Raw genomic sequence first — 17623 nt, 5'->3', positions numbered from 1 at the left:
GACAAGAAGGACACTAGCAAGGTCGACATCGTTACCAAGGATAAGGATACCGACAAGATCACTGTTGTTGGTGAAAAGGACACTGTCATTGAACAAGTTGACACCACTACCACTGCTGTTACATCCGGCACTGTTGACGTTGTTGTTGACAAGAAGGACACTGACAAGATTGATGTTGTTGTCAAGGACACTGACAAGACCAAGAAGACAGACACTGACAAGACCAAGAAGACAGACACTGTCACTGAAGCAATCAAGGTTGGTGCTGTTGGTGCTGCCGCTGGTGTAGTTGCCGGTGTTATTGCTGGTGTTACAGCTGGCTCTGATACTACCACTACTGAAGCTGACAAGACCAAGAAGATCACTGTTGTCTCTGAAGACAAGAAGACTGATATTGTTGCTGTCGCTGGCGAACAAGTCGTTGGTGAAGCTGACATTGGTTTCATTACCATTGAAGGCGACAAGAAGGTTGCTGTCTCAAAGGGTACTGAATCATGTAAGTATATATACATATAATAGCAAATTCAGTGTTATACTGACCTTATTCTTTCTTCATATAGTTGCCACTGAAGTCTTCAACAACTATGAAAAGGTCACTGAAACTGCCCACGGCTGGTACATTGGCTTCGTTGAAAAGGTATCTTCCTTGGTTCAAGGTGGTGAACGTCCTGAAAAGGTCAACGCTGTTATTGCTGAAGAAGAGGCTAAGCTTCAAGTGATCCTTGATGAAAGCAAGCAACAATTGACCACCTCTGACTCTACTGTTGTTACTTCCAACACTGATGAACTCGTTACTTTCTATGACAAGCTCCAAGATACCATCCAATCTCAAGTTGCCACTGTCAAGACTACTGTCCAAGACAAGTACACTCAAGGTAGCGATGCTATCACCAAGATTGATCTCCATGGCACTAAGGACGAATTCAAGAAGGTTGTTGGTGAAAAGCTCATTGAAGCCAAGACTGAAGTGATTGAAACCGTCAAGACAGGTGCACTCAAGGGCACTGAATCTGTCACTGTTGATGTGGCTGTCGAAGAGGCTGACACTGACAAGGTCAATGTCATTGTTGGTGAGAAGGACACCGTAGTTGAACAAGTCGAGACCACCACTACCACCGAATCTGGTGAGGTTGTTGGTGTTGTCGTTGACAAGAAGGACACTAGCAAGGTCGACATCGTTACCAAGGATAAGGATACCGACAAGATCACTGTTGTTGGTGAAAAGGACACTGTCATTGAACAAGTTGACACCACTACCACTGCTGTTACATCCGGCACTGTTGACGTTGTTGTTGACAAGAAGGACACTGACAAGATTGATGTTGTTGTCAAGGACACTGACAAGACCAAGAAGACAGACACTGACAAGACCAAGAAGACAGACACTGTCACTGAAGCAATCAAGGTTGGTGCTGTTGGTGCTGCCGCTGGTGTAGTTGCCGGTGTTATTGCTGGTGTTACAGCTGGCTCTGATACTACCACTACTGAAGCTGACAAGACCAAGAAGATCACTGTTGTCTCTGAAGACAAGAAGACTGATATTGTTGCTGTCGCTGGCGAACAAGTCGTTGGTGAAGCTGACATTGGTTTCATTACCATTGAAGGCGACAAGAAGGTTGCTGTCTCAAAGGGTACTGAATCATGTAAGTATATATACATATAATAGCAAATTCAGTGTTATACTGACCTTATTCTTTCTTCATATAGTTGCCACTGAAGTCTTCAACAACTATGAAAAGGTCACTGAAACTGCCCACGGCTGGTACATTGGCTTCGTTGAAAAGGTATCTTCCTTGGTTCAAGGTGGTGAACGTCCTGAAAAGGTCAACGCTGTTATTGCTGAAGAAGAGGCTAAGCTTCAAGTGATCCTTGATGAAAGCAAGCAACAATTGACCACCTCTGACTCTACTGTTGTTACTTCCAACACTGATGAACTCGTTACTTTCTATGACAAGCTCCAAGATACCATCCAATCTCAAGTTGCCACTGTCAAGACTACTGTCCAAGACAAGTACACTCAAGGTAGCGATGCTATCACCAAGATTGATCTCCATGGCACTAAGGACGAATTCAAGAAGGTTGTTGGTGAAAAGCTCATTGAAGCCAAGACTGAAGTGATTGAAACCGTCAAGACAGGTGCACTCAAGGGCACTGAATCTGTCACTGTTGATGTGGCTGTCGAAGAGGCTGACACTGACAAGGTCAATGTCATTGTTGGTGAGAAGGACACCGTAGTTGAACAAGTCGAGACCACCACTACCACCGAATCTGGTGAGGTTGTTGGTGTTGTCGTTGACAAGAAGGACACTAGCAAGGTCGACATCGTTACCAAGGATAAGGATACCGACAAGATCACTGTTGTTGGTGAAAAGGACACTGTCATTGAACAAGTTGACACCACTACCACTGCTGTTACATCCGGCACTGTTGACGTTGTTGTTGACAAGAAGGACACTGACAAGATTGATGTTGTTGTCAAGGACACTGACAAGACCAAGAAGACAGACACTGACAAGACCAAGAAGACAGACACTGTCACTGAAGCAATCAAGGTTGGTGCTGTTGGTGCTGCCGCTGGTGTAGTTGCCGGTGTTATTGCTGGTGTTACAGCTGGCTCTGATACTACCACTACTGAAGCTGACAAGACCAAGAAGATCACTGTTGTCTCTGAAGACAAGAAGACTGATATTGTTGCTGTCGCTGGCGAACAAGTCGTTGGTGAAGCTGACATTGGTTTCATTACCATTGAAGGCGACAAGAAGGTTGCTGTCTCAAAGGGTACTGAATCATGTAAGTATATATACATATAATAGCAAATTCAGTGTTATACTGACCTTATTCTTTCTTCATATAGTTGCCACTGAAGTCTTCAACAACTATGAAAAGGTCACTGAAACTGCCCACGGCTGGTACATTGGCTTCGTTGAAAAGGTATCTTCCTTGGTTCAAGGTGGTGAACGTCCTGAAAAGGTCAACGCTGTTATTGCTGAAGAAGAGGCTAAGCTTCAAGTGATCCTTGATGAAAGCAAGCAACAATTGACCACCTCTGACTCTACTGTTGTTACTTCCAACACTGATGAACTCGTTACTTTCTATGACAAGCTCCAAGATACCATCCAATCTCAAGTTGCCACTGTCAAGACTACTGTCCAAGACAAGTACACTCAAGGTAGCGATGCTATCACCAAGATTGATCTCCATGGCACTAAGGACGAATTCAAGAAGGTTGTTGGTGAAAAGCTCATTGAAGCCAAGACTGAAGTGATTGAAACCGTCAAGACAGGTGCACTCAAGGGCACTGAATCTGTCACTGTTGATGTGGCTGTCGAAGAGGCTGACACTGACAAGGTCAATGTCATTGTTGGTGAGAAGGACACCGTAGTTGAACAAGTCGAGACCACCACTACCACCGAATCTGGTGAGGTTGTTGGTGTTGTCGTTGACAAGAAGGACACTAGCAAGGTCGACATCGTTACCAAGGATAAGGATACCGACAAGATCACTGTTGTTGGTGAAAAGGACACTGTCATTGAACAAGTTGACACCACTACCACTGCTGTTACATCCGGCACTGTTGACGTTGTTGTTGACAAGAAGGACACTGACAAGATTGATGTTGTTGTCAAGGACACTGACAAGACCAAGAAGACAGACACTGACAAGACCAAGAAGACAGACACTGTCACTGAAGCAATCAAGGTTGGTGCTGTTGGTGCTGCCGCTGGTGTAGTTGCCGGTGTTATTGCTGGTGTTACAGCTGGCTCTGATACTACCACTACTGAAGCTGACAAGACCAAGAAGATCACTGTTGTCTCTGAAGACAAGAAGACTGATATTGTTGCTGTCGCTGGCGAACAAGTCGTTGGTGAAGCTGACATTGGTTTCATTACCATTGAAGGCGACAAGAAGGTTGCTGTCTCAAAGGGTACTGAATCATGTAAGTATATATACATATAATAGCAAATTCAGTGTTATACTGACCTTATTCTTTCTTCATATAGTTGCCACTGAAGTCTTCAACAACTATGAAAAGGTCACTGAAACTGCCCACGGCTGGTACATTGGCTTCGTTGAAAAGGTATCTTCCTTGGTTCAAGGTGGTGAACGTCCTGAAAAGGTCAACGCTGTTATTGCTGAAGAAGAGGCTAAGCTTCAAGTGATCCTTGATGAAAGCAAGCAACAATTGACCACCTCTGACTCTACTGTTGTTACTTCCAACACTGATGAACTCGTTACTTTCTATGACAAGCTCCAAGATACCATCCAATCTCAAGTTGCCACTGTCAAGACTACTGTCCAAGACAAGTACACTCAAGGTAGCGATGCTATCACCAAGATTGATCTCCATGGCACTAAGGACGAATTCAAGAAGGTTGTTGGTGAAAAGCTCATTGAAGCCAAGACTGAAGTGATTGAAACCGTCAAGACAGGTGCACTCAAGGGCACTGAATCTGTCACTGTTGATGTGGCTGTCGAAGAGGCTGACACTGACAAGGTCAATGTCATTGTTGGTGAGAAGGACACCGTAGTTGAACAAGTCGAGACCACCACTACCACCGAATCTGGTGAGGTTGTTGGTGTTGTCGTTGACAAGAAGGACACTAGCAAGGTCGACATCGTTACCAAGGATAAGGATACCGACAAGATCACTGTTGTTGGTGAAAAGGACACTGTCATTGAACAAGTTGACACCACTACCACTGCTGTTACATCCGGCACTGTTGACGTTGTTGTTGACAAGAAGGACACTGACAAGATTGATGTTGTTGTCAAGGACACTGACAAGACCAAGAAGACAGACACTGACAAGACCAAGAAGACAGACACTGTCACTGAAGCAATCAAGGTTGGTGCTGTTGGTGCTGCCGCTGGTGTAGTTGCCGGTGTTATTGCTGGTGTTACAGCTGGCTCTGATACTACCACTACTGAAGCTGACAAGACCAAGAAGATCACTGTTGTCTCTGAAGACAAGAAGACTGATATTGTTGCTGTCGCTGGCGAACAAGTCGTTGGTGAAGCTGACATTGGTTTCATTACCATTGAAGGCGACAAGAAGGTTGCTGTCTCAAAGGGTACTGAATCATGTAAGTATATATACATATAATAGCAAATTCAGTGTTATACTGACCTTATTCTTTCTTCATATAGTTGCCACTGAAGTCTTCAACAACTATGAAAAGGTCACTGAAACTGCCCACGGCTGGTACATTGGCTTCGTTGAAAAGGTATCTTCCTTGGTTCAAGGTGGTGAACGTCCTGAAAAGGTCAACGCTGTTATTGCTGAAGAAGAGGCTAAGCTTCAAGTGATCCTTGATGAAAGCAAGCAACAATTGACCACCTCTGACTCTACTGTTGTTACTTCCAACACTGATGAACTCGTTACTTTCTATGACAAGCTCCAAGATACCATCCAATCTCAAGTTGCCACTGTCAAGACTACTGTCCAAGACAAGTACACTCAAGGTAGCGATGCTATCACCAAGATTGATCTCCATGGCACTAAGGACGAATTCAAGAAGGTTGTTGGTGAAAAGCTCATTGAAGCCAAGACTGAAGTGATTGAAACCGTCAAGACAGGTGCTCTTAGAGGTACTGAATCTGTTACTGTGGATGTGGTAGTAGAAAATGCCGATACTCCTAAGGTTGCTATTATAGCTGATGAGATGGAAAGTAAGCTTATTTCTATTGTCAATGAGACCGAGTCTCTTGAAGTTGGAGGTAAGAAGAATGTCACTACAGGCTGTATTGTTTCTGGTGTTCAAGGCGATGGTGAAAAGGTGTCCATGAAAATTGATGAGAAGGTTGCTGATGTTGGCGTTATTGGTGGGGTTATTTCTGGTGTTGTCGCTCAAGGAGGCGCTAAAACTACTGATATTGATTCGATCGTACTCACCGAAGATAGCTTTAAATGTAAGTTGTTTTTGAAATTATTAAGGATATTAATACATGATTTTGTAGTTACTACTGAGGTCTGCTCCAATTATGATGCGGTTACTGAGTCTGCTTACGGTTGGTTTGCTCATTTTGTTGAAAAGATTACTTGTATGCTTGAAGTTGGTGATTGTGCTGAGGTTGTTAACTCTGTCATTATTGAAGAGGAATCTAAGCTTCAAACTATTCTTAATGAATCCAAACATCAATTATCTGTTTCCAAAATTAGAGCTGTCTCAACTAGATCCGCTGAGTGGGTTGCTTTCTACGACAAACTTCGTGATACCGTTCAATCTCAAGTTACTACCATCAAGGCTTCAGTAAACGAATCTTATGCTGATGGAAAGGATGCTGTTACTTCCTACAATATTGACATTCAAGCTGCCAAGGAAGCCTTCCAGAACTCTATCAAGCTTTGTGTTTCTGAAGCTAAGGTACAGGTGTACGAATCTGCAAAGACAAACGCTACTCAAGTCGAAATTGGCCAGTCTGCTGGCGGATCTGAAGTAGTTGTTGATATCTACAGACCTCAAAAGGAAGTAATTCAAGGTGAAATTGTTTATGTTTCTACAGAACAAGCTCAAGAAGTTACTAAGAAGGCTCTTTCATGCACTATTTCCGAAACTCAAAGAAAGATCGACTCCTGGTACGACGTATTCTTTAGAAGAATTAAGGCCATCAATATATCTAAGGACACTCCAACATACACTAAGGAAATTCAAACCATTACTACCTCTTCACTTGAAGAGGTAGCTACTATTATTGAAGATGCAAAAGCTTCTCTCAAGTTCAAGTATGTCGTTTCCGAGAACTGCTCTCCTGATGTTTCTTTGGCTGTGGAGAACTCTCAGAAATATACAGTTGAATCCCTAGATAGTATTTATACTATTGTATCAGAACAAGCTTTGGCTATCGAAAAGCTTGTTACTACTACTACCGATCTTGAATTGGTTAAAGAAAAGATTACTGTTATTGAAGAGAACTCAAGACGTAAAGTACAAATTGCTCTCGAAACTACTGCCGAAACAGCTATTTCCGCTGGATTTGAAGGCAAGTCTGTCACTTGGGTTGAAACTGCTCAAATCCCTGCCTCTTTCAAGAATGTCAAGGTCTTTGCTTTTGATTTGGCTGATACTGTTGTAAACTACCGTGAAACTATTACCAAGGCCTGGTCTAAGCTTATCAGTAAGAAGCAAGACTCTTACGCTTTCATTCATATCAACATTGAAGCTTTCATTACCCGTTGGTACTACCTTTACTTGGAAGAACGCTTGAAGGCCAAGTACTCTGTATCTGATGCTGATGTTCTTCTGATTGCTTTGAAGTTAGTATTTATTGAATTCAAGCTTGAATTATCTGCTTTCACTGAAGAAGAATTGATCAACTTGTGCTCTGCATGGTTTAGTCTTGAACTCTTTGAGGATGCTTCTGCTAGTATCCGTAAGATCAAACAATTGGATGGTGTTTATGCCGTTGCTATTTCACATGCTTTCACTATTCGCACAATGATGGATCTTGCCCGCACTGGCTGTCTCTGCTGGCATGCTCAATTTACAGCTGATATGTTTGCTGCCTGTACTATCAATAATGGCACAAGCACCGAAGTCACCGTGGTTTCCAACACTGCTATGCTCTTAGGCTTGAATAATGCAAGTGAACTTGCTGTTGTCTCTTCCAACCCCAAGATTTTGGAAGCTGCTCAGGCTAATGGATCCAAGGCTGTTGCTCTTGACCGCTTTGGTACTCTTAAGCAACAAGGATATTCATTTGATGTTGAATTTGACGCCCTTGATATCTTTGCTGAAAGTTTCCACATGTTCTATGAGACTCAAGTTTACAAAACTGTTGAAGTCCCTGTAACTCGCTCTTGGTTTCAAAGAGTAGTTTCTACTGTCACTGAAGTTGCTGAATCTGTCGGCCACACTATCCTTGGTTAAAAACCATTCATGAATTAACAAAATATAAATCATTATCAAATGACAAATAAATAAAATGAAGTTTTGAATGAAAAATCTATTATGTCTTGTCTCACATAAATCTATGGTTAATGCAAAAATCGATACAGGCCCCATAAAATATTGAAAGCTAGAGACACAAGTGTAACAAGTAATTGACTTTGCTAGTGTTTTTAGAACTAAAAACAACATGCGTTGTTCTCTCGAATATAATTGATCTTTAGTCAAAGTATACAATTTATTAATTAATCCAGTTAATCGAAAAGAGGCAAGTTGAAGCCATAGAGCATAGGATCGTTGAATCTTTGGTTGGTCTTCAGAGAATCCAAAGCCTTGTTGTCATCACCATCCAACTTGATGCTAAATATTTCCAAGTTACCCTTTAATCTTTGTTGGTTAACACTCTTAGGAATAACAGCAAGCTTGCGGTTAATAGCCCAACGCAATAGGACTTGTCCAGTAGAAACTTTGTGTTTATCAGCAATGGCCTTGATGGTATCGTGCTCAAGTAATGGAGCGATCTTCTTGCCATTTTCGTGAAGGTCAACATATGAAGTAGGACCGAATGAAGAGTAGGCGGTAACTTGAATGCCTTGTGATTGCACCCACTTGACCAAACGCTCTTGAGGCAAGTAAGGATGAAGTTCAATCTATTGAGTTCAAAACTTAGTACTTGTTGTATGACGTGTGTTTTGAACATACTTGTAAGACAGCTGGCTTGATCTTGGCGTATGTCAACAAGTCCAAAATGGATTGGACATTGAAGTTAGAAATACCAATATTACGAGCCAAATTAGCCTCAACCAACTTTTCCATTTCGCGCCAGGTTTCATGGATAGGAGAAGCTTCAAATTCAATGGCATCCTTACCAGGTTGGTACCAACCAGGAGGATAGGCCTTGTCAAATTCAACAAACTTCAATGGTACAGGGACTATTTAAAACAGCGTGAGAATCGATTTTCATAAAAGAAAAAGGTATTACTTACAGTGAATCAAGTATAAATCAACATATTCGAGGCCAAGGTCATTTAATTGCTTGTCAAAAGCAGCGCGAACCTTGTCCTTGCTATGGTAGGTGTTCCAAAGTTTTGTAACAACTATTTTCAAGAAAAACAATCGCGTGTTTTAATAAATGCTCATCACTTCAATGCACCGAAATACTTACCAAAAAGATCCTTTCTGGAGACAATTCCTTCTTTGATGGCCTTGTTGATGCCACGACCGACTTCAACTTCATTGCCATAATCAGCAGCACCATCAAACAAACGGTAGCCAGTCTTAATAGCATTATAGATAGTATCTTCAGCATCCTCGTTGGAAACTTTCCAGCAGCCAAAGCCAACGATGGGCATCTTGTCATTTGTGCGGTTCAAAGTGAGATGTGTTTCAGATGCCATAATGATTTTCTTATAAAATTAAGCGAAAAAAGCTAATAGAAAAATAATCAAAACATGGGCTTCTTTTATACTTGCTAACATTTTGTTTTAATGCGTGTCACTGAGAAAATACTCGGGGAAATTACATAACAATCATCCCGGGAAAAAAAGCGCTAAAATCAGATCAACTTCGAAGATTTATCTAAATAGGGAAAGTCAACGGGAAGTTCTTGACATCATTCTTGGAAAAAAACTTAACCATTCTATTGTATGTCCGCAAACTTTACCTCTTACACAGCTATAGGAGTCATTTGATCAAGGCTTATGCTAAGGATTCTTGTAATTCCTAGCTCTCTGTTTATACTATGTACACAGAATCATGTCTATTTCTTTTGAGAAATAAGTGTTTCTTATTAATACCTCTTTGAATCTGTAAAATATTTTAAAAGCGTTAGATCTGCAAAAAAAGAAAAAGAGAGAGACTACTCACACATGCTTTGTGTTTGTTCTTATGAATTTCCATATGACAACTTACAGTAATTTTAGCAAAAACTGGTTAAATAAGTGCGTTTTCTTTCGTATGTGTATCATTTTCGTTTTCAACACATGTGTATATATAATTGTCGATGCTATAGGCATACACATAAAATTGAAATCTTCAAATAATAGCGTAAAGACAATATATTCTGTTTAAAGATAAAACGAGATGCAAACCAAGTCTAGCTTGCTTTATAGCTTTGTTGAAGGACATTGACATATTCATTGTGTATCACTTTACGTATACAATTAAAACCGCGTCAATTATTGCCTATATCTATACGCACACCCGTGTTATTTCCAAAATGTTGAAACAAATACTTTTGCAGAGTTTCTTTTCTATATATAAGCTTATTCAAGTATGGCAGTAAAGTATTCAACAAGAAAAAAGAAACAAGCACTCACTTTTACACAGATAAACTGGTTGCTACTTGTTAGTCGACAAGGAAAAGTTCGTCTTACAAAGTGGTTCGTCACTATTCCACCTAAAGAGAAAGCAAAGATTGTCAAAGATGCAACACAGTTAGTGTTGGCAAGAAGAGTCAAGATGTGCAATTTCTTGGAATACAAAGGTAAGATGGCGCAATTCTGATAAGCGGAATTAAAGTCTAACATCTGCCTTCAAGATCAAAAGATAGTATATAGAAGGTATAAATAGGAGTCTACCATATAGTGCTTGTGCTAAAAGGAAAGGGGTTTATGATAGGTACGCAAGTTTATTCTTTGTAGCAGGTATCAATCAAGACGACAATGAACTCATTACACTTGAAATTATCCATCGTTATGTGGAGATTCTCGATCGTTACTTTGGAAATGTAATTATCCTCGAGAATAAGAGGTGGAAATACTAACACTTCTTTGTGTTTATTAGGTATGCGAACTTGATTTGATCTTTAACTTTCAAAAGGCATATTTCATCCTAGACGAGCTTTTGATTGCAGGCGAACTTCAGGAAACAAGTAAAAAATCAGTGCTAAGAGTCATTACACAAGAGGATCAGTTTGAAGAACAAGAAGGAAATGAGCCTAAAGCCTCATAATAGTGAATGTTTGTATATCTTGGACAAATAAAACCCAATCATGCTGTACTCTCAAGACGATAGCTACAGAATCTAAGAAATATATACATATATCTAAGGATTTTACCCGAGATGCAGTGATTTTTTGCACGTAACCAGTATCGATTAGACTGTTTTTAGTAGGCATGGTAGCTTTAACGATAACAGTATTGATGACAAAGAAATTGTTAGAGGAGCTCGACGTAACTATCTTCTCTTCTTTATTTTTTGGAAGAACAATTGTCAGTCTGCCAATCAATATCTATTGGAATGGGTCTCTTTTCTATTATTTACAGCGTACAATGAGCTTTGAATGCAGATTTAAAGACAATACTCAAATTGATTTAACTTTTTTATCTTAATAAGCTCGTCTTCTTTTTCTTTGGAAGTACCTAGAAATGGTCTCAACTCAAACCAAATGGATCACATCTACATTGAGAGGGGGTTGTATATTACTTTACTATATGTTTTAGCTACACATTGCTAAGGGGTGTAGCGTAGATGAACTGAAAACTGGGAGAAAAAAGAGAGAGAAAACGGTCGGATGACTTAAAAATCATTTAAAAGCAGAGTGTGTTTCTTGAGTGAAATTGATATTTGACTTATTGCATCAGGAATGATCCATTCAGGATTGGAAGATTGATCGTCAATGGTGAAGCGCCAGTAGGCGAACCATATTCGTTACTGGAAGAAAGAGAAGACAGTAAAAAGACGGCTATCAGATTGCATATAAGGAAGATATGATTTGAGACAGAAATAAATAAAAATTTCAGCCTACATAACTTATTTTCAAAAGCAGTAAGCGATGAAGCGTTCAAAAGAATTAGTGTTCGAAAAACACAGGCTGCAATTGCTGTCTACAAATCGATTGATTCTAAATAGTTGTAGTTCTGTGAGTGGTGTCTTTTTAATCACTCCAAACCAAAAGGTCCTAAAAGGCAGCAACGTAGGGAAGACCATAGAAGATTATTCAATTTAGATAGTAAATGTATTCGAGCATTGAAAGCATCGGTATAGTTATGCATGATATATGTCTTTGCTGTGTATTGGTTCCAGAGAAGGAAGTCGCGCAATTTTTTTTGCCAATAGTTGATCATTCCTCTCAGCACCCATTTAGACTTACATTGAGTCAATCTGACGTTCCAAAAATATTCTCTCATCTTCAAGAGCTCTTGTGGTTGTCGGCGGGTCAAAAAATGAATTTTTCGCAGGTGCCATACCAATAGTACCATTTGATTCCTAAATTTGAAAGAATATGTTCTAGAAAAAACAGTCTTATTGATAATCTAGTTGCTGAGCAATGGCGCATCAAAGAATGGCACATTTAAGCCCTGTTTTAAGCATTTTTGCTCTAGATGTCATATGAAAACTTGTTATCTATGAGCTTATGGAAAATTCTATATGCTACTTGGAGTACTAAAAAACATGGAAAAGTAGAAACATGGTCGATCTATAAATCAACAAAAGAGATACAAAGATACTGCCTGTGGAGATAGAAAACGGAAGCAATTCCAGTTCTTCTTGCCGCCGCATTGAAATCGAGCTTTCTGGAAGGCCCATTGGACCCATACCATTCAGAACCAACCATTCCATTATCTCTCTGTTCTTCACAGCACTCACTATCAAATTAAGCGTATAGCTGCTGAAAATGACCTTTCATCTTGAGAGGTCTTTTCTTGCAATAGCTGCTCTTCTTTCCTTTTATTTTTCTACTTTCTTACTATCGTACCAATTTTGTTTTTCTTTATATTTTCTTACAATAAATAATTGTCGAGCACCTCTTTTAGTGGGTCCCTCCCAAGATCACTAATACGTGCGGCAAATAAAATCATTAAAAGCTGTAGATTTGTAATTTCTGAGCCTGTTACTGTAAAGAACACAGCAACTTTGCTGACAAAATATTGGTCAAATAGACAAAAATGTCTATGAGGTTTCTCGCTCATATCGTGTCATTTTTATAGTACAATTATTGATTAAACACATTTATCAAAAACTAGATCTTTTGACGTACATTTTGAGTATTTAAGCTTATCGATAGCTCCTTTTGTTCGCCTTGTAGCGTCAAGAAGAAGAACAGAAGTTGTCAAACGAGCTTTTTTCATGAATAGTACCCTTTGGTCGAAAGGTCATTTTGACCAAATTTTACAAGTCGCTTTTTTTGTCCAAACCAACTCCAAAGGCACCCTGTAAGTTAATAAACATTATTTGAAACTATTTAAAGTACTTGTTTGTGTATAAGCAGGCTTTATGTTACCTTTATATGCTTAACAAAATGATAAGGGTTTGTATGAATTGCTGTCTTTTTCCACTGCTGAAGTATATATCTATCTGGCGCTTCTGTTAAATGAGTAATTGATGCGCTACCAAACTGTTTTGTCACATAAAAATACCTTTTTAAAATACGATTGACCTTGGGGTGGTAAGTCTGGTGAGTATGATGAACTGCTTGATAAACATTCGATTGAAATTTATAGCCTAGGTGTTTGTTTACACCTGACATAGGCAAACAAAAGAAGGTCAAAACTAGTACAATATAAAATTGGCCATATTTCTCACAGACAGGTTGTTTAACACGAATTGATAAATGCTCTCATTAAGGTTTCAATGTCAGATAATTTATTTTATGCAAAATGACCAAAAGACAAAGATCAGAGGAAAAGTAATAGACAAAGCAATGATACAAATACAATGAAGCGATGATATGAACAAACTATGTAAAGAGTTATGAAAAGAAGATTGTAAGCAGGAGACACTAATTCTCTACAAGACGTGAGTTACTACTACATGTATGTAGTGTGATACTTTACAGGAAGAATCAGCCTTTCTGGCACATTTCGATATTGCTCACCGAATCGAGCGATAAATTGATTTCTAGTGAGGGTTTGAAGTACTGTACAGCGTGTGACATGAACAAGAAAATACAAGGATATAAACAAGAGAATAGACGATAGAAACAACTGATATCTTTTTCGTTTTACTATTTAAAAAAAAAGGCGAGTAAATAACAATATTTTTCTCCCAAGTAATTTACCAGTAAAGAGAAAAAAGGAGAAGAAAGTAACATTATAATTGGATTTACAGTTTGGACATTGTTTTGGGTAACCATTGTCCATAAACCAATTCATAAAGCACATTCGGTGAGCGTATCTTTTTTTAGATAGAAAGTTGATTAGAAACAAATTATGAAATACAAAACTCGATAAGTGTATGTTGTATTTACAATGGTATAATATCTCCCAATTCGCAACGACAAGGTTGTATGTATTTGCCATTGACAAGAGACTCATTATGACAAATGCTACAGTGCTAATGATAATTAGAATAGTGTCGAAGATGGGAGGGGGTGCTTACCATATCTAACGGTGATTTGGTTTGATTTTCTTCTAGTATAAAAGCATTTTGTCGAGTAAGAGAGGGTATTGGCATGATATATAAAGTGTATGTGGTTGAAAAAGAGAAAGCGACTGATGAATGATATGACTATTTGAATAACAAGAAGGGAAGCAGTGGGATGTGAGGTTTATTTTCTTATAATAAAAATCATGACAAACAATAGATGAGGAAAAGATAAAAAAAGGAGGAAAAAAGAGAATCCTTAAAACTTTTTGGCGGTGTTTTTATTTGAACAGCTGACTCTGATTAATGACTGTTGCTACTAGTAGCATGCTTATTCTTAAGTAATGGTGTATTTTCATCTGCAGTTTGATTGTCATCATTATCCCCTGACTGCTGGTCATTGTCATGGTTATTATTACCAGTTAGTTCATGCCAAAAACTCAAAAGTAAAAACTTCATGTCTCGAAGCACGCTGGCCTTGTACTTATGCACACGCTCAGGGCGAAGACGGTGCTTTTTGTCAATCATATGATGAACAGCAAACTACAATTTAGGATTAATAACAGTGAAGATACGTTGCATATACTTGCATAGACAACTGAAAGCACGCCCAGGCTTGTAGTGGCTGAAATCATGTAAGTAACAATTTGTTGATATCGTACTGCGTTCATGATAGGAGCACCACCCAAAATCTGACCTGTCATGGCTCCTGGAATGGTAATTAGACCAGTCACTGACATGGTATTGATGCTAGGAAGCATAGCTAATCGAATCGATTCAATAGCCACTTGCCGACCTGCTTCCCATCGACTCGCACCAAAACTTAAATAGGTTTCAATTTGCTCTGTTTGTTGCCCAACCTTTTTCAATACAGTGGCTAATCCTACCGCCATTGCGCCTGATGTAATACCTAACAGTAAACCTACTGTAGGAATAAAGAGTTCTGGCAACCAGAAATTCTGCTGATTCATGGCATAACGAGTACCAAGAATACCAATAAATATGGTTGAAAATATAGTGGATAATAAAACAGATGGAAACTATATAAGTTTCTCAGTACTAATCTCTTATCTTTTCTCTCCCTCTTACCATGCCACTGTAAGACCAATCTGACTTGTTATATACTGTTTCACATGAACTAAGAAATATTAAGGCAACTAGAGTTTACACAAGATAAGTACAAAATATTGTTTTCTGTACTCTTACATGTCATAATAGCTACTAATATTGGATCTTTTGCTGAAAATATACTTTGAAGAATTTTACCCTAATTGCGTAGTGTAAATAAGTCCATGAATAAAGTCTATATTATATACCATGATGGTTAATTGAATAATACACCGCACTGAACTTGTAAACAAAGATTTCTCTAACTTCAATCCCAATGACATGGATATGACACCTATAAATTTATGAATATAAATACAAAAAAAAGAGAATATGCGTACCATTGACAAGGATAAACAACGATGCAATTCCAACATTCAACCATGTTAAATCTGGCACTTGTTCGTCTGGTGAACCTGACATAATGTAAGTGAATAAATAAAAAAGAAGAAAGAAAAAAAAGTGTTGTGCAATGTAGACAGAGATCAACAGCAAGAATTAAACACCGAATGACGTATCCATGAAATGATGTTTATATGTACTTGTTTGACTAGTTTCAATGATTATAGATTTAAATAAAAAGCGAGAAAAGAAGACTATAAGGAATAGGATAAACACACCTCGGTAACATTGGTATGCGCTTAAAATGAAAAGGCGAACACTCTTACTTAAATTTATTATTTCTCAGAGGGTAATTAACCCAAGCATATTGAATAGATGTCTTGCTTTAAGCTATGAGCAGACTTCTAGCCCATTACAGATTTTTAAAATTGTCTAGCTCTTGAAGCTGTCAAAGTCTTGACTCTGATTATGTTTCTTCTTTTCTTTTCTGGAAAGGTTTTACTTCTATTATGCTTTGTATATCTTTTCTTTCTTTTGCATTCAATAACAAACAAAGCAACTTTATTATTAGACTTTACTAAATTTTTCCTAACTTTATAATACATGACACATAGAGTGTGGCCCCTAAACATACATAACAAAAAGAGTACAAAACCCCAACTTATAAGAAAAAAGAACAGCAATGAATTTAACTAATATATTTTTTAACATGTGGGTAAACATAATTTCTAAAATCCGACCACTATTTCCAAAAGTTTGTCCTATTGATGGTAAAAACATAAACACTTCCCTTTTTCTTCTCTTTGTTTTTTTTTCTTTACATACCAAGAGAATGTGAGTATAAAAAGGAAAAGAGGATACATACCAATACTCATTTTCTCCCTTTTTTCTTTATTTTATTTTTCAAAAAGACCAATAGCAATGACCCAGCAACAAGCATTAGGCATCATTTCCAGAGATAAAAAGGACTTGATTCTGGAGCAAATCAACCACGATAAACAACTTGTCATCGCGCATGACAAGCAATTTGATTTATCTATCAAATCAGCATTGGACGTCTTTAAACAACAAGTCAACAAAGCGTAAGTAATCAGATGCAAATTGATCAATCAATAACTTCCTCGATTTCCTTTTTTGTCAATAGACAATCTGTTTATGGCTTTGTCTTGGAGGGTCCAAACGCTATTCAAGCTTTGTCAGAAATAATGCAGCGATATGACGATAGGTATATATCATTTGTGCAAGAAAAAGAAGAGCTGACTTGTTGTAGTTCTTTTGTTCACGCAACTCAAGATCTGGGAAATGCACAATGTGAACTAAATTGGTTCAATAAAGTGCTACTAAATGCAGGAGCAAATCAAAGCAGCAGTAAAAAACAACAGCCAATAGGAAAGAAGCCATTAAATGTTTCAGGTACTCGATTGAGAAAGACGCCTTCTGGCTTACGTAGCACAAACGCACAACAGCAGCAACAAGTAGCAAATAAAAGCAGTCGTCATTCCCTTTCTTCCTCTTCCTCCTCCTCTTCTTCTTCTTCCAATACAACAAAGACACCAAAGAAAGCTATCAAAAAGACGAATACTACTACCACTACAACTACTACCACAACTACTACTATGGCAACTGCTCGTAGTAAGATACCTAGTTCAAAACTGTTGACTGATACCAACAAGAAATCTAGTCTTGCAGTAAGTCTCATAGATAGCTTGTTATCATCTGATCGTCTATATAGAGCTCAACTCGTCCCACTAAAAGGACTTCTTCCGCTGGTGTTACATCTAGTGCTAACTCTAATTTGATTGATAATCATGCCACTGTTAGACCATCACCTACAACATCTAGAAGAGGAGCATCAACAACAGCAACGAAAAAGGCATTATCAAGCACTGCCAAAGGAGGTGTGTCTAAAAATACACCACCTGTTTCTGTTTTAACTGGACGTACTCGAAAGCCAAGTCGATTGACTGCTACACCTGCTGAAA

At 38.6% G+C, this 17623-nt stretch overlaps 7 protein-coding genes across 7 annotated transcripts; 4 read left to right on the top strand and 3 right to left on the bottom strand.

Annotated features, from left to right (window-relative positions):
• Positions 1-6538: 6538 nt before the first annotated feature.
• B0P05DRAFT_574918 (uncharacterized protein) lies at positions 6539-7868 on the top strand (the record flags this gene model as incomplete). Its single annotated transcript, XM_051581608.1, has 2 exons — positions 6539-6577; positions 6606-7868. 2 exons carry the CDS (start codon positions 6539-6541, stop codon positions 7866-7868), a joined length of 1302 nt encoding a protein of 433 aa, XP_051430955.1.
• A 170-nt stretch (positions 7869-8038) lies between these two features.
• B0P05DRAFT_558679 (xylose reductase) lies at positions 8039-9308 on the bottom strand. Its single transcript, XM_051580166.1, has 4 exons — positions 9052-9308; positions 8873-8983; positions 8589-8818; positions 8039-8536 (listed from the first exon to the last, which is right to left on the bottom strand). The coding sequence occupies exons 1-4, from the start codon at positions 9281-9283 to the stop codon at positions 8141-8143; spliced, it is 969 nt and encodes a 322-aa protein (XP_051430954.1). The 5' UTR covers positions 9284-9308; the 3' UTR covers positions 8039-8140.
• Positions 9309-9633: 325 nt separating this feature from the next.
• On the top strand, positions 9634-10128 carry B0P05DRAFT_558678 (uncharacterized protein). The gene is made up of 2 exons (XM_051580165.1): positions 9634-9692; positions 9753-10128. The coding sequence occupies exon 2, from the start codon at positions 9774-9776 to the stop codon at positions 9954-9956; it is 183 nt and encodes a 60-aa protein (XP_051430953.1). The 5' UTR covers positions 9634-9692; positions 9753-9773; the 3' UTR covers positions 9957-10128.
• B0P05DRAFT_558674 (AP complex, mu/sigma subunit) lies at positions 10129-11098 on the top strand. The gene is made up of 5 exons (XM_051580164.1): positions 10129-10166; positions 10215-10371; positions 10426-10447; positions 10506-10614; positions 10671-11098. Exons 1-5 carry the CDS (start codon positions 10161-10163, stop codon positions 10836-10838), a joined length of 462 nt encoding a protein of 153 aa, XP_051430952.1. The 5' UTR covers positions 10129-10160; the 3' UTR covers positions 10839-11098.
• Positions 11099-13449: 2351 nt separating this feature from the next.
• On the bottom strand, positions 13450-14413 carry B0P05DRAFT_558670 (uncharacterized protein). The gene is made up of 2 exons (XM_051580163.1): positions 14208-14413; positions 13450-14162 (listed from the first exon to the last, which is right to left on the bottom strand). Exon 2 carries the CDS (start codon positions 14141-14143, stop codon positions 13838-13840), a length of 306 nt encoding a protein of 101 aa, XP_051430951.1. The 5' UTR covers positions 14144-14162; positions 14208-14413; the 3' UTR covers positions 13450-13837.
• On the bottom strand, positions 14414-15850 carry B0P05DRAFT_558665 (UPF0014 family). The gene is made up of 5 exons (XM_051580162.1): positions 15641-15850; positions 15509-15594; positions 15399-15459; positions 15282-15349; positions 14414-15232 (listed from the first exon to the last, which is right to left on the bottom strand). The coding sequence occupies exons 1-5, from the start codon at positions 15720-15722 to the stop codon at positions 14717-14719; spliced, it is 813 nt and encodes a 270-aa protein (XP_051430950.1). The 5' UTR covers positions 15723-15850; the 3' UTR covers positions 14414-14716.
• A 545-nt stretch (positions 15851-16395) lies between these two features.
• On the top strand, positions 16396-17610 carry B0P05DRAFT_272754 (uncharacterized protein). Its single transcript, XM_051573404.1, has 5 exons — positions 16396-16475; positions 16553-16723; positions 16786-16866; positions 16912-17270; positions 17315-17610. The coding sequence occupies exons 2-5, from the start codon at positions 16563-16565 to the stop codon at positions 17320-17322; spliced, it is 609 nt and encodes a 202-aa protein (XP_051430949.1). The 5' UTR covers positions 16396-16475; positions 16553-16562; the 3' UTR covers positions 17323-17610.
• The last annotated feature ends 13 nt before the right edge of the window (positions 17611-17623 follow it).

This window comes from Gilbertella persicaria, assembly GCF_025201335.1.
Source record: "Gilbertella persicaria strain CBS 190.32 chromosome Unknown B0P05scaffold_51, whole genome shotgun sequence".
NCBI classification, from domain to species: domain Eukaryota; kingdom Fungi; phylum Mucoromycota; class Mucoromycetes; order Mucorales; family Choanephoraceae; genus Gilbertella; species Gilbertella persicaria.
Note: the sequence above shows the minus strand (reverse complement) of the source record. Positions and strands in the feature narration are given on the sequence as shown.